We start from the raw sequence: 18,063 nt of genomic DNA on the forward strand, positions 1-18,063 counted from the left end.
GGGGTAATGGCGGTCATCGCAGGCATATCTATAATCGTAAAGCGGAATCGGGAAGTCTCCTCTGCGCCTTACTGACCATTGTTCCATTAATTTCGTTTGCAAACAACAGTTGTTTCCCATGGAAGGTGAGAATATCCACCAAGATATACTGCGAACCGTCACTGGGTCACGATCATTACAGACAAACGATCCATCGCGTTATATTGCGTTGACCTAAGTTTCTGCTAGTAATGGCCGCCATACTAGTGACCGTCATAGATTAAAGTGGTATAATAATTACCTTCGAATTGTTATCGCAAGTGTAAAAGATAACTTTCTGCTGCTTCTAAATTGTATTTTTCTTCGTACGAAATTTTCATTTTTATTTTTTTTTATTTTTTTTTTATTTTTGGGCGTGGTTTGATGATTTACTATCGAAATGATTATTCGAGTAAATTATCGAATGGAGCTATGTTTCCGTTGTACTATTAGCAGAGGCAGAATCAAAATCCTGGAACTGTAATGTATAAAAATTGTATAATAATTGGTTCGAAATTATTATTGGAAGAATGAAAAATAATTTTATTTTGGTACGTTGAAGAACGAAATTTTGGAATATTTATTTTGGGATTTCGAAATTTAGTTTTTGTTCATACGAAATATACGTTTTAACTTCTTTTCTTTTGTACGAAGTATTATTACGTGAACCTAACTTTGTATTGATAATAGTTATGTCAAAATCCTAGAATTGTAATGCAAAAAAATAGTATAATAATTGGAAGAGTGGAAAATAATTTTTCTTTCTTTTGGTACGTCGAAAAACTAAATTTCGAAATATTTATTTTGGGATTACGAAATTTTATTCTTCTTCCTACGAAATATCTTAATTTCTTTTTTCTATTGCCAGGAATTATTAAGTGAACCTAACTTTCTATTGGTAATAGTTACGTCACAATCCTAGGACTGTAATGGATTAAACTAGCGTAATAATTACTTCGAAATCGTTATTGTGAGTGCAAAAAATAATTTCTTTATGTAACGTTGAAAAATGAAATCTTACGATATTTATTTCAACGTTACCAAATTTTATTTTATTTTCTTAATACGATATATTATGTATTTTAATTTATTTCTTATATTTTCGTTTCAATTATTGAATATTTTTTTGACATAAAATATTCATTTAATTTTTTAGAACAAATTTTATACTTTATTGCAAATCAATATTTTCATAGAATTTTTCTATACGATTTTTCTTTTATACCACACTCTTTTACCATTTAAAAATATTTCCCAATTTTGATCATGATACTGTGCAATTAAGAAGTTCCGAAATTTTTGACTGATTTTTGAGAAGTAATTCACTGCTTAAGGTATTTTATCTTATTTTAAAGTAAAAATACTTTAATTTACGAAAAATTCGCATTCATTTACGAATTAGTGTTATAAAGTGTAGCTTCATACCTTAAACCTGACCTTGCGTAATATGCAAAAATACAAAATTTCGTTTGAACAGGATTTTCCTTGTGAAGATACGAAATTATGGTCAACGAATTCTTATTATAGCAACTGAAGAGAAATACGTTTCAATAATTTCGGAACGTTATTACGATAACGAGCAAGTATAGTACATTAACGTATACGTATAGTATATTAAAGTATAGTAAATATAATAATATCACGTCACGTGAAATTACGTGCTATCATATGGAGCACGTGACATTACGGTTTTCAGATATATTTATATCAGAGGCAAAAAATAACAGTCATTTTAATAGAAAATAATCGATGAAAAAGAATTATCGTTCAAAAGTTGATTTTTATTCGTAAGCCACATTATCATCGCGAAATTAAAAAAAAAAAAATATAAAATTATTCAAAAAGTGCAATGATTAAAAAGTTGTAGTTTTTCGTTAGCAATAATCGTTAAGGAATGATTCGAATCTTTTTTCCTGACGAATAACTATTATACTTATCGGAAATAATTTTTGCTTACGAATTTCGTAAAATTATGGTCGTTAATCTATCAGCATTTGCAATAAAATATCCGAATGATGCATTTTAATTATAATTTCATAATAATTTTATTAATGAGTAATAGAATTTTAATTATGGATATTTTTATAATTATTTATGAATAATAAATTTATAATTTTATTTATGGATACAGTATGAACTTTAATTTGAAAAATGAGTTAAACGTGATTCGCATGAGTGAGGTTCGATGTATGAATTTTTCACGTTCAAGGTGACTCGAAGGTCATAGTATTCTAGGTCATTAGATGGGTTTCGACTTCGGTTATCACATCATGCTGACAAAAATGTATGCTGCCATTTAAAAAACTACCGATGACCTTGAAATTTCTAAAAGCATGATCTCGAAAAAAAAATTTTTACCATCGTGACATTTACCATCCTAAAGCAACCAACTTTTTCCTGTGAAACTTTTTTCTATTATGAGAAATAAACGAGATATTCGGGATGATAAAGCTATTTTGCTCACCCTGTACGTTTGACTAATGCATGATGTAATTACGGTAATAAATTGCAATACGTTCTATCTGTTCACAGTAGAAAAATAATTATCAACTGTCTCTTAAGACGGACGAGTGAATTTTATTCCATAAACTACTTCGTTTATGATACAGTTACACTTCTTAATAAATGTATAGTCGTTATGTATCTTATCATATTTATCGCATCTTATCATATGGTACATAAAAATTAATGCCTAATACGAACATTACTGGTACATCCTGACAATACACTAAGCAATTAAGGAAGGCGTGTTATAATGAGCACTAAATCTTCTTTTCTCAAAAGCAGTCTATTTCGGAGATATGTATTTCATTATTTTGGCTCGTTAGGTTAAGAGAAATTAATTATTTTAACAATAATATTAATTATTGCAATAATAGCAATAATACTTTTATAATAATAATAACAATAATTTTATTATAATAATAATTTTATAACAATAATAATAATTATTGTTATTAATAATAGTAATTTTTTTAACAATAATAATTTTAATAATAAATTCAAATTTCTATAGGTGAACAGCTTTGATTGTGTAAGAAGGATTAGGTACACAAAAATTAATAACTGGAACTAAGAATTAAGTACTCAGATTAAATGTGTAATAATAAAAATGGAGGAGAGAAAGTGAATCCAACTTTTATTTTAAATATTAAAATTACGTACCTTTTTGAATTTATTTGAATAATTTTGTAACTAATTCTTTCACTTTCTATTTGAAGTAATACAAATAGTTAAGGAGGATAGAGTTTACAGAGGCCATGAAGCTGTTTGTACACGTTTCAATTACCATACAATTATTTATGAATCTTCTCAAATAAAGCTTGAAAAATATAAGTAAAATTTAGTGACACAGATTCTCAATCAGATCTATATTTTAAATCGTGAAATCACAGCAGCAGATTCATTGAATGAAATTACGAATTTTGACACACCCTATACAAAATAAATAAAACAATTTCTGAAAAATCATATTTAATTTATATAGGATATAATTTAAAGAAAACATTTAATTTAAATAAAATATAAGTTAAGAAAAATACAATGAAGAAAGTATCATATTTAATTTAAATAAAAATATAATTGAAGAATATCATATTTAAGTTAAATAAAATATAATTTTCAAAAATGATATCTAATTTAAGTAAGGTACAATTTTCAAAAAATCACGTTTAATTTAAAAAAGCACAATTAGAAAAGAATCATATTTAATTTAAAAAAAAATATATAATTGAAAGAAATCATATTTAAGTTAAATAAAACATAATTCAAAAAAATCATATTTAATTTAAATAAGGTATAATTTTATATTCTCCAGATGTAAAGACAATCGTGTCGCATAGAATAATCTGAAACGTTTTGTAAAAATGAATAAAAGAGCTGAACGTAAAGTTCAATGAACTTATATATGTACCATGTATGTAATATTCTCAACAGGAATCCCTTCATCCCTTTGACACTTGCATCTAGGGAGTTAAGTATACATGTTACATAATAAACAGGGAGCAAAATCGAGATCATAATCTGTACAACTGAATACCACAGCGGGATTCTGGTACCCTTTAATAAAGTCGTATTTATATTCATTGTGCTGTTTGCCAAGTAAACAAAAACTAAACTTACTATACCTAATTGTTGCATCAGTAATATTAGGTTTGTATATATGAACTTGTGTGTCGAGCTTTCTCTAAATTGGAAATTTTTAATTTGAAAAATATTATTTCTTTAAATTTATTTTCAAAATTTGTATTTATTATTTATTATTTATTTTTAAAATTTATTTCTTTAAAATTATTTCTGAAATAAATATTTATATATACATATATTCAATATTTATAAATACATGTATAAATTTATAATATATATTCATTTATTTATAAATAAATTTTGGTCGATATTTAATTGCTTCAAAAATTTACTATTAAACTTGTTGAACTTTACTAATGAACAATATCTGTTTATTAACACTAGAACTACCAGAAAGGTCAAAATAACTCGTTTTAGATTTTTTATCATTGCAATTGCTGAGAATATGCAGTTGCTTATGGCAAAATTAATATCGATTTTTATCCCAATATGATCATAATTACGTATGCCCTTTTATTTTCATTGTTCTGCTTTAATTATCATCAGTAATGTGTATCATATTTAGATACTCATTGTAAATCGGTAGTTCTAGTGTCAACAAGAAAAAATTTAAAAATTTATCATGATAAATGTTTGTTAAAGAAATAGAAGAAATGAAAAAAAGAAAACTATTAAAAATTTTATCGTAGTATGCAGTCATTACTTATAAAAAAGAAATTATAAAATTTATTGCAATATATATTTGTTAAAAAAAGGAAACGTTAAAAGATTTAATAAAATCCGCATTTATTGGAAAAAGTAAAAGTAAAGAATTACAAAAATTTGTTGCAATATGTGTTTGTTGAATATTTGGAATAATCTTTATAAAATTGTTAACATTGTTTACTATTTAATATGTCGATTCGTATGTTTTAGTATAAATTTGTTATACTAAATAAATTAAGTTATTCGAATAATTTTTAATAATATTAAATTCACCAAATATATCATAAATGTATAAATCTAATCTGAAGAAGCTTATATGAGTTTGAAAATAATATACTATAATAATGTGACTATAATAAACTAATTATTATAGTAATTGTTATAGTAGTTATTGTAGTTATTATAGATTATTATAGTAACTATAATAAATAAACTGTAATAAATATATTACACTATAATAATATTAATAACTTTAAAAATTTACTTAGAATCAAAGAAAATGATATCTCACATGTATTAATCTAACATTGTAGAATTTTATATTTGTAGTTTAATATTTAAACATTTCAAATACACCGTGTCTCTTTTAAGTAAAGAATAATAAAAAGAAACTTGGAATCTTCTAAATTCTTCTTAAAATTTTTTACTAAAAGTACCAACTTACCGAGACTTAAAAACTGTTTTCTTTCTTCACCCTAAAAATCTATGAAATCACCAATCAATCATGTATTTAAGAGAAATTTCCTTGGATTTTGAAATAGGTTATTATGAAAGAATAAAAATAAGAAATGTAAGAGAAATCAATGGAATTAAGGTTAAAAATCAATGTCATTAAAATTGATATTTTAAAGGTACGTTTCATAGCTTTGTAATACTTAGAAGAACAGCGAGCGAACGTTGAAATCGTCGTTGAAGTTGAAACAGTGCAGTATCACGCGAAACTGTCAATTAGGAATCCGTCGGTCGATTTCAATATCTGCTGAATCGATCCTTTTCGACCGTTCATAGGTTGTCACAAGTAATTGTTCCGAAATTTGCTTACCTATACTTACGATAAAAAATTTCTAAAGCATATATAGTGAGTGCACATACTTACACAAATATCAGTTTTATTTAATTAAAAAAGAAAAAACATAGAGGTAAGTCTAGCTTAAGTGTTTGTTAGGTTAGATATGACTGTCAATCTTGTCGGACTTATTTATTCAATTTTATCTATTTTATCTGTCTTGCTTGAAGTGCTTTATGACAATATATTTATTTAACAATTTCTGTGTTTGAATATAGGTTAAAGTATTTTACTTTGATCTTATACTTCCGGTGATAGTTTGTTTGTGTCATGTATATAACGTTTTTCATTTTTATTGTTCTTTTGATTGCACGATGAATCACGTAAAATGTATGAACAAAATACAAATTCTATGTGTTTAATACGATTTAATTTTTTAATTTTCATACCAATCACTATTTTTGTAGTGCACTATGATCCCAATAAAAATTGTCCATTGCACTTAAACTTGCACTATAAAACACTGAATAACAATAAAACACATTTGCTGCGAATATAAAACCATGCTGATTTTATTACCATGCAATATAACCTAAAAATGCAAACTCTTGTAAATTAATGAAGTATAGGAGTGGGTAACTTCAATTAAACGTGTGAATATTTACTACTGTTATAATAAACTGTTAAAAGTACAAATATTTACATACGTGCTCATGGTATTGTAAATAACCTAAAATATTTCTATTACTAAATTCTATGTTTAAAGATTTAAATTTCTAATAGAAATAGGGCTTAGAAATAAAATCTTTTTACAAACGTATGAACATATGTCAATCACAGCATTTAACTCACAATCAGTTATTTTAAGGTTAATAACTCCTCCAAATTTTTAAACCACATAATTATACATATGTTTATAATACAATATAATTAAACTCTGAAACAAATATTTTAAAGTATTCCTATTAATTGATCATACATATTACAATCTCAATTTTTTTCAAAATTTAAATCTTTTCCATAAAATGTGCATTGTATGTATTGAGTATCTATTATATTACCTACGCGAATACAGACAAAAGTGCAACAATTTGTTTGTAGTGCACCACAAGAATTTTGACTGTACAGTAAGAATTTTCAGTGCATATAATATCTGATTATTTAATCAAAGGTACTAATCTGTTTTCTTCTTTTTTAGGTTAAGAAATAAAAATATGAGGAAGAGAGATACAAGTGATACCTTTCTGGCGTGCTGCAAGATTTTAATAATTACGTTACGTGGGTCCTGAAATAAACAAGGTTGAAACGCACTGACACGAGATACAGTGTTGCAATACAGCCTTTATACAGCCTGGCTTCCTCGGCCGCCGGCGACTACGTTTACACACAGGCACTGAACAAAACAAAGGAATCAAATGAATCATTTACACAACAGCTGTAGTATCATTGAATTCGATCGAAAATAATTACAGGTCAAAAAAAGTGACAGACTTGCGAAAATAATTCAAGAATACTCTGTGTTGACATATTAAGTGGTTATTCACGAATATCTGTCCATATTCTATTTCATATATTCGTATTGCGATGCACTTTTCACCGTATGAAAAAGCTCCTTAACTCTTAATTACTATAGAACTATTGCTACTATAGAATTAAATACTAACTCTATGAGACTATTATTAATTTTTATTCATTTCTATCTCTCCTCTCACGTGATTTGTCATCCTCAAAACAAAAACGTTATTGAACGATAATATAGTATCAACTATCACGCGTAATTAATGTTTCACGTTACTTTACGATAATTACGTCAAAACAGGGACATGATTCAATTAATGAAACAGCTATTAGTATATACAGAGATAGAGTACCAATTATGATTAATATTCTTAAAAATACATTTACTATCTGACTACATATATATATGACAGGAATAAATTATTTCTTAAAAGAGAGTGTCAAAGGATAAAAAACATTTGTAAATATTCTTACACATAATTCAATCCAGTCTTCCATATCTATTGTTAGATATAAGAACGTATTTATAAGAAAAATATAAAAGCTGTAATAAATTAATCTTAGTAAATTAAAATTTTATATTTAAAAAATTAATTATTACTGGCATTATCTAAGAATAACAGAGGCAATATATTTTGATTTATTATAATTAATCTCTCTAAGAATAATGAGTCGATAACACGCATCTTTCCTTAGCATTCAAGACAAAAGTAAACCTAAATTATAAGAATTAAAAGATTTAATAGTATTACTCACCACGCACTAATTATAGGTTATATAAATTGGTTATCAATGAAAGATCGTTAGACAGTTAACTTGGCTTGCAAATTACAATTTGGTCACTATTGTAACAAATGTTCAAAATTTGTAATTATTATAAGTAATCTATACGAAATATTAAATATTAGATATTAAATATTAAATATGTTTTATAAAAAGAAAAATTTGTATCTTTCATGTATTACTATACAATATTGGAAGATTTAAACATGGTGATATCCCATTTATCATATCAATGTTAATTATAGAGATTATTATCTTAATTGTGAACAAGGATAAGGCAGATTTCTATTAACTTTATTATTTTAGTATTTTTTTGTATTGTTTAACAAATCAATCGAAGGATTTTGTAATAAACATTAAAATTCGTGAAGCATATATTAAGAAAGTTATTATTAAAAATATTATCAATAGAAAATCGCCCTTATTCGGACCAATTTTTATCACAACTCTTAATTTCATTAAAAAACACAATTTCCTTGATACTTCCTATTTAATTTATACATGTCAAAATAAATAAGTTATAATAGATAAATTATACATTTAAAAAACAGATAAATTGTTAATTACTTTAATCTCACTGAGTCTTGTAATGTAATGAATATCTGTAATGAAAGAATAAAATATTTGATTATGATATTCTTTTCATCTTTACAAATTATTACATTATTAATAAAATTTATCTACATTGTTAGTAACAATTGATAAACTCATTTTAAGTTGACAATGTCTTACTGCTAGATATTAAATTTCAAATTCCCAAGATTTCCTGTTGCAGGTACTGTTGCATATCTCTGGTAGATGAACAGATACATATTTGAGCAGAGTCTCACGTATGCAGATGAAACAAGAGAGACTTTCGCAATCTTGTATCCGGGTAGCGATGATATTATTTAACAAACAAGCCGGATGGAAGACTTATCAGAGTAGTGTTACCACTAATCTTTGCAGCGACTTTAGCACGCCTGTATTCGAACCTATTCCATGATAATTAAGAGATTAAACTCTGTTGCCTGACACTGCCTTAGAACCTCTCTCCTTTCCCCTTGTCCTCTTCAATATTACGTTTCTATTAAATTACGTATTTGTTATCTCGATCATGTTGTATAATGTACTTCATGTAACGAAATGCATAATTTCCGGATGTCACTTTTTCAATAAATTCTAAAAAAGAAATGTTTCAAATAATGAATGGTACATATATTAAAAATCGTATTTGTTTATCAATCTGTAAAGAAGTATTATAGCCATCTTTGTTGAAAAAGTTGCTTGCTGCTAAAATATTTTTATTTTGTTTTATTATATTTTTATACATTTTGATTATTTTATTATGTATTATATTAGAATCTTTCAATTACTTATGAAACTTGTCCATATTTTACATTAGAGAAGAATAATGTTTTTTAACAAAATTTTTTATTTAAATAGTAAATATTTACTTAAATTCTACTATAAAATTGTAATACTTACAATTATTATTCAGTACATTATTTATTACCATCAAAAATAGACACGCCATATTATTAAAAAATTGTCTCAAATGTACATAGAAATATATAAGTAGTTAAATATACATATATGTTTCTGCATCTCTAATTATTTAACCTTTTTCAAACAAATGCTTCAATAGTATTAATATCACTTCGATACCTACGTATGTATTTATATTTTACTTAGAAAAATTATTTAAATACGAATAAGATAAATATAGAACGTTTACGTCTCAAAATAATAATTCAAAACCTCGATAATTAATACTCGGAAGTAAATTTTAAAAAATTATTTCAAAAACATTTCATAATACAAATATATAAAGAATCCTGTATTCCTGCCTGATTCATAATTATTGATATCTTTTACTCATGATTCAGCTACAATTTTGTCATGACATTTGCTACAAACGCTACTGTGTTGCCAGGGAAAAATGCAACGAAACGTATATTGTCATGGATTCTATGTATACAAGCATAAAGACATTTTCAAACAACGTTTGGATTGTTTTTCTTATTTTCTAGAAAGGATAGGTAGAGAAAGAGAAAGAGAAACAAAGAGAGGAGGGAGAGAAAGAGAGGAGTAATTGTTCAAAGTCCACTAGGTCCAGCAATTCCGAAGGCGAACCATCATGTCGACGTCTCGATTGGTACGGACATACGAGCACGCACGTATTCGCGGTACAAGACTGAAAGGACACGTCTCGAATATTTTACCCCGGGAGTTTTTCCTCTTTAATTGATTCAATCGGCGAAAAACACGGCAGGACCGCTTCACCCTCCGGGAATTTTCACCCGCCGCCTCACGCCACCTCCGCGTCATCCACGCTTTCAGCAACCAACCGCTGTAACGAGACGCTGGAACTAACCTTCCTTTTCGATGAAAACGCCAACTCCTCTTCGCGGTTACTCCCTTCCCTATTCCCTCATCCCAACACCCACTTCCCTCCCTTTCTCTTTGTCCCTCTCTCCCATCTTATTTTCCCTTTACTGTTATTTTCACTTTTTATTTTCATCTAAACCTCTTTATTACTTCTCTAACCATTCCTCGCAATCTGCCAATCACTTTTACATAATATCCCTTAAACGATTTCATTCACATTTTTTTACACGATCAGTTTCATTTCTTTATACTTTATTCTCCCTGCCTTTTGATTCTCGGATCTCCTGCGTTCTTTTTGTTCCTTTCATCGATACATCTAGTATTCGTATATTCTACGTCATAGCTATCTATAATCTGCTCACTTAAGATTAGAATATCGATACTACTTATGTCGAGGTAATTCTACGTGGTAATATGGAAACATTTATACACAGAGACGGAGGCTAAAGCGGTATTACCATTTCCATGGGTCGTTTTCCTGTAGGAGAGTGCGCTTGTGAGAGTACACTGGAAACAGAACTTTCCATAAATGATGGAAACTCGCAAATTTTCCGTTTGTTATTTTAATTAGAGCCTTCGGGCCATACTTAACGAGAATCCGGCTGTCTGCGTTTATATTGTGTGCCTCTACAAAACGACAATGGAGTGTGATATTATCGGTTTCTACATGACGCGCTGTAATCTGCGCCCCAATCGTGAAGCAGAAAATTTGCACAGTACGTATGTTTCTTATCCGTTTACATTTTCTATAATTTGTAATCGTTATCATCGTAAAGGACGATTATAAAGAATATTGTAATTATTCTTTTTTCTCTATTTTTTCGTATTTGCCGAATGCGTTCGTATAATATTAAATGTCACAACTGAACATAAAGGTTAAAGGGGAAAAAACGAGAAATTTTTGTGCACTTCCAGAAAAATAGAAAATTGAAAAATAATTGTTTTACGTTATTTAACATTATATTATTTTTAATAAATGGAACAGAATGGGAAAAAGGCCATTTCTATCGTTATCAAAATTTTTATTAATTTCACTATCTTATTCTTTATTCACACGTTGGGCACGAGACTTTGTTACTTTTGATTTAATGCAAGTTTACACCAAATAAAAATGGTAGAAGTAGAAAACATTTCCTGTTCCAGGGATGAGTAGGTATTCCCATTAAACTAAATTTTTAGGGTTACCTTTTCTGCTGATGTCAATTTCATAATCTTTCGTAATTTATCTGCTCTCTAGTTCCAATTGTCATCAACAGAAAGCGCTGTATTAGCATAAAATCACTAACGATAGATGTTTCTCGTGTAAGTACCTGCTTATCCTTCATTTATAAATTGAATACTAAATATAGTGAACATTAATTTAATAAATTAGTAGTAGCAAGTAACAATAACGGTATTAAATTTGCCTTTTACTAAAGAACCCTCTAATTCAAGAAGCGTCACAACAGGAACGGGTGTGTACCGTAAAAAAAAAGAAGGCACGTTTCGATCAGTTTTTCTGTCATTTTTTTGCGATCAGTCATAAAATAGTCGCACTGGCTAAAAAGGTCCAGTTTTTTCCGTTACGACGAAAAGCATAGTGGGACTAATTTTTTGCCGTTAAAAGATACCGTTAAAAAAAGCAGCGGAGAAATAATTTACAGTAGAAACTTTTTACAGTCGGTCACTTGGGGAAAGAAGATAAAATAGAAACCTTCCTTGCAGCCAGATTTGTTCATCTATCATGCAAAAAATATACGTGACGACAAGAACATTTCAAGCTTCAAATTCACTGTTTGCTGAAAAACAGGCAGTCCTGCTATAAACGTAGAAAAATCCGTTACTTAAAAAGCTGACTTTTCAGCTTCATTTTTTCTTGAAGTAGCGTTTTTTGCTCTTCAAGAACGCGAATACAAACAATTTTTAAAGAGTTGCGAAGGTTTATGATGCTTCTTTGCTTCAAAAATGTCAGTGAATTTTTTGCAAAAGACGTCGCCTTGTTTGAAAAAAGTTTTGAAACTCTCATATATTTTCCATGTGTTGCAACTGTTACTAATTATATATACTTAATTTATACAATTATTTATAAAAACATACAAATGTATACTTGTACGAAATACTTAAATATTTATTTATATTTTTAAAATAACGCGATTAAGAATGTATCATATATACTTTTCTAAAATGAAATTATTTTGCAGGAGTAATTTAAAAATTGTATTTTTAGTTAATTTATATTATATAAAATTCCAAACAAGATATAATTATTAAATGTGTTTTCTACTATGTTAACCTCAAAACGTAATATTAAATATGTATGTATATTACATATGTATAATTATTTTATAGATATTAAAAATATTTATTTTGTACAAAAACGATAATTATAATAATTATGTTATAAAAGCTATTTTTATATTTATATTTTATAAAAATTATATCAGACTTTATTGTAAAATTATGTTATGGGCATTTCGATATTTTATAATCATATAATTATATTATACAATATTGTAACAAATTATACAAGTATTGTAAACAAATATATAAAAGGATATAATAAAATATTCATTATTTCCTTTTTAATATTTATTTTAAATTATATTTAAACAAGTTTATTTGTTTTCGTTTTCCATTACAAACACCAATACTATTGTATCTATTATACGCATTAAGTATATTACTATGCATTACTTATTTCGCATTTATAACTGAAACTTAATTCAATTTTATCCTAAATAATATTAACAATATAATGATAATAATATTACTAATTTAAATATAAATAATTTTAAGTAATATTAAGAATCTTCGTTAAATAATTAACTAATATAGGATTGAAAAATCTATTTCAGCAGTCAGAGAAAAAAACAAGGGCACAAAACCTGAGGAAGATGCAGATGGGGCCAATATTGATTAAATACCACGTGGAATATTTTGAAATCGGATATTTTAATTTGTAAATAGAGCATATTATTCCCAGTGCAATGCATTGTGATGGCGGTGTCTGCAGGGTTCAGAAGGACCGCTTTTAATGACCCGGACGTGTATGGTTCCACCTAGCAGTGTCGTATTCAATTCCATCCTCTGTGCTCTCCGTAATCTCAAAGTAATTCTCTTTCCGATTCTTCGACCCCTTTCACCCCTCAAGTTCAGCTCACGTTACCATACCTATTGGGCTTGCGCCGATTTCTTCAGTACCTTTTCTTCAATCGCCTACAAGCCAGCCCGATGAATTGCTCGCGACTTTCCTTTCATCGTAACAAGTGAGTTCGTTTTCTAATCGTACTTTATTTTTTATATATTTCCAAGCTAAATAAATAGTTAAGCATTCGTACTTAATTAAGTATTAGTAACTCTGCTCTTTGAAATACTGTCATTATTTTAAATAATAAGCAAAAATAGTAGGTAGTAGCTACTTATATAAATTGTAAAGTTGAAAAAAGAAATAATATGACAATAATTTGTTTACAGGTGGAAGCGTAGAAGAGACCTGGAAATCAGCTTTGTTTTCTTTTCCCAAAATTTGTTCCATTCCTGAGAATTAACTTTATTCATCCCATTATGTATTTTCATTTTGAAATATGTTCAAACATCAAATTTGGAAAATGTTGGTGAAATTCTGTATAAGATATTTCAATATAATTACATACTAAAAAGAAATCTCTTGTACTTCTTCGTATAATAGCATTACGTTGTAAGTCAATTATATTAATTATAAAATTTAAAAGTAACATTTTTTATTGTTATTTTAATATACTTATATTTTTTTAGATATAATAAACAACTTGGAAAACAATTTATATAAAATTTTACGTCACGGGTTTGAATTATCTTTGTAGATTCATTGCAGATTTTAGATTGTATAAAAAGCCTATAATTTTTAAATCAATAATGCAACAAGGACGTACTATAATATGAGCAATAATAAAATTTAACATACAATAAAGAAATTTGTATAATACTAATATATTAGTAATAATAGCTTCAAAAATATGTAATAAAACAATAATTAATAAATAATATTACTTACCTTGCAAAATAGCTTGGTTTGAAAAAGTACGATATACTTGTATGTTATACAATAAGAGATAAATGTATTTGTACAGTCAAAATATAAATAAAAGATGTTATAAGTTTTCCCTTATATTTTGATATTTAAGGTATTTAATTGAATCCACAATAGATATTCAAAAATATTTAAATATGTAGTGTTAACGTTTTAAATATTTAACAAAAAAATGAAAATAAAATATATTTTTTTTTAAATTGAAATTTAATACCTCCCAGGTGGTTTGAATACAAATTTAATACATGTATAAATTTCATTGTAAAATCAAATTGATTTGAAAAAAGAAAAAAGGGCGAGATAATGTGAAAATAAATTGTTGCATTATAAATCGAAGATCTATTAAGTATATACATATTCCTTAATCATCAATTGTATTATAAAAAAGCATTTATATTTAAATATTTTAATAGATATTTACGAAATTTATATCTGCAAAGAATTATAATTAATTTATCGTAATTCAGAAAGAACTTTTAACAAACTTTATATTTATGTAACTCATGACATAAAAAATTTCTCAATAATCATTAAATTTGAATGCAATTTTACATAGTGGAAACTCTAAATTGAATTATATTATACATGTTCAATTAAAAATAATTGTTTTATTCAAAAGTTATTCTGACACTGTAGATACAATAGTAATTAAAATTTCTCTATTATCGACCCCAATGATGTAAAAATAATAACATACATAATAATAGTTACAATAAAATTCTAAGCTATACTAATATCGATCTGTATTGTAATACATAATTTGAGAAACAATTGAAAGTTAAACCGTTTATTGATATTAAAGAGGTATTTTTAATATCCATTAGAAGAAAAGACAAAATGTTTTAATAGGAAGGTTATATAACTTAAATTCTTGACACGAAATTTGTATATTTTAAAAGATAGATTTACAATATGAATATATTTGATATGTAAAAACCTTGTTTTGGAAACTTGAAGACTTCCATAAGATATCAAAATTATCAAGTATGTCGAAGTTTGATTTAGTTCCAGTAGGGTGCACCACCTCGTGGCTAAGAATAATCATAGGTTAAATTTGTCTAATAAAATTTATTTTATTTTTATTATTTTTAATAACATTAATTTAATAGACGTATAATATATTAATAAAAGTATCAAATATTTATTATTTAATTTATAATTTCTTAAATATTTTAACGTAAAATAGAAATATATTATATTACGTAATCTATCAGAGAATTTTAAAAATTATTCTTAAAATGATATTTATTGTATATAATAGAAAGTAATTGAAGATATTGAAAAGAAAGACAAATTTGATAAATTTTTAAAACATTTCTACGTAGAAACATTTGAATTTCAAAAGTAACTTATACTTAAACAAGTATTATGATTACTAAACTTTATTTATTATTTCCAATTTCCTTTTATTGTACTTATTGTAAACATAATGAATTCTATTTTAATAATTTAACATAAATATTTAATATTAATTATCAATATTAATATCAAAGCTAAAATGTAATCATTTATCATTTTACACAATAAACAATGTAAAAAAATAATTGATGTTAGTTGAAGAAACTGACATGTCAAACATAATTTAATGAATTTTGTACTACGTAAAGAAAATAAGTATCGAAAATAAAAATATATAGCAAGAGGGGAACGATTGTATTTATGTAATGAGTCAAAAGGTTGTGTGATATCGTGTATTCATTCGGTCAAGTATCAATCGTCTCCTGATCTAACAAATTTTTTAATAATTTTATTTTATGAAAAATAGTTGATTATTTGGTTTACGCTGTTAAAAATCAAAGATACAGATGAACCAACTCGTAAATCGTGCAATTTCCATCAGCGAGCGATTGTCATTTGGTCATTTTATAAGAGAATTTCGAGTGACATCTCAAAACATGGTTATTGCGGTAAGTTTTGTTTTATATTAATTTTTAACAATTATGAAATCAATTATTACAATCATTATAGTTATTATATGAATATTTCATTATATGATCAATAGAAACATATTTTTTTAAATTATTTATTTATTCGTTAATACATTTAGGTAGGTGAAAAATTGCCCACAATTGATCTTTTTGAAGATTCTCCTGCAAATAAGGTGAATCTTGCTCAAATTGCATCTGGAAAAAAAGTTGTAATTTTTGGAGTACCAGGAGCGTTCACACCAGGATGTTCAAAGGTATATGTTATATCTTTTATCTAAAAATTTATTTAAATGTTTTTAATATATTTTACATAATACAGTCATCAAAAATGTTATTTAACAAAGTATAATAATTACCTGTGTTCGATCAATTTAAATATAAATGTAGAAAAAAGAAAAAAGAAATGAATATTAATAAATTAGTATTAGTGGCATTAATTAATAAAAATCTAATTAATTAAATTCTATTGAAATAAAAGTAATTTAGTTTATTTTAAAACTTATAGAGAAATTATAATTTCTTATATAATATAATGCTTTTCATAATAAAAATTTCTATCCATATATATTTTAAAAAGTATGCGATATAAGATAGGTATGTTCAAAAGTTAATATTGTTTTAGACACATCTTCCTGGTTATATACAAAAAGCTCAAGAATTGAAATCTAAAGGTGTTGCAGAAATTTTTTGCATTGCTGTAAATGATCCATTTGTAATGACAGCATGGGGTAAAGAACATGGAGCAGAAGGCAAGGTAATATTAGACAATATTAGATATATATTACATATTCTTATAAATATCATATATCACAATTTAAATATTTTATATTCTTTCATTTAGGTACGTATGCTAGCAGATACTGCAGCTGAATTTACAAACGCATTAGGACTATCTATTGATATACCAGCACTGGGTAAAAGAAGTAAACGATACTCAATGGTTCTTGAAGATGGTGTAGTTAAAGAGTTAAATGTTGAACCTGATAATGTTGGTCTTTCATGTTCTTTGGCACAGAATATTGGACTGTAAATTGCATATTGTAAAATATGATGTAGAAAATTTATTATGTAGGAGATTATAAACAAATACTTTACTTAGTATTCTTCTATAATGTTTATATGATAAATTAAATATTCATTATTTAAAATTATTTAATAAAATGTTATGCCAGTTTCATATAATATACTTTATTTAATTCATATTATCTTTATAATATTATGTAATATTACAGTGCTCAAATACTTTTTAACTTTTCAGGTTTTACTTTTTATAAAATTTATTTCCTTTTGAAATAAAAAATATTCCTCTTAAAGCAACATTCGATTTTCCATGCAAAAATTTATAAGGAAAACTAATTTCAGGTCTTAATGGCATCCATAAATAATATAAATATAACAATTTACTAAATATACTAAATACATGACACATTCATACTGAATATATATAATCACATTAACAAAAATATATCAAAAATCTACAATACAATATACTGAAAATATATATAATACTATACTAAAAAACATATATAACTTCATATTATAAAAATTTATTGTATTTGTAACATTTATTAATATTTTTTAGAGATATCATGTTTATTATA

At 26.1% G+C, this 18,063-nt stretch overlaps 1 protein-coding gene across 1 annotated transcript; it reads left to right on the forward strand.

Moving 5' to 3' along the window:
* Window positions 1-16,210: 16,210 nt before the first annotated feature.
* On the forward strand, window positions 16,211-17,601 carry Prx5 (Peroxiredoxin 5). Its single transcript, XM_017912114.1, has 4 exons — window positions 16,211-16,441; window positions 16,582-16,716; window positions 17,085-17,216; window positions 17,304-17,601. Exons 1-4 carry the CDS (start codon window positions 16,340-16,342, stop codon window positions 17,490-17,492), a joined length of 558 nt encoding a protein of 185 aa, XP_017767603.1. The 5' UTR covers window positions 16,211-16,339; the 3' UTR covers window positions 17,493-17,601.
* The last annotated feature ends 462 nt before the right edge of the window (window positions 17,602-18,063 follow it).

Source organism: Eufriesea mexicana, unplaced genomic scaffold, assembly GCF_001483705.2.
Source record: "Eufriesea mexicana isolate 0111107269 unplaced genomic scaffold, ASM148370v2 scaffold325, whole genome shotgun sequence".
NCBI classification, from domain to species: Eukaryota; Metazoa; Arthropoda; class Insecta; order Hymenoptera; family Apidae; genus Eufriesea; species Eufriesea mexicana.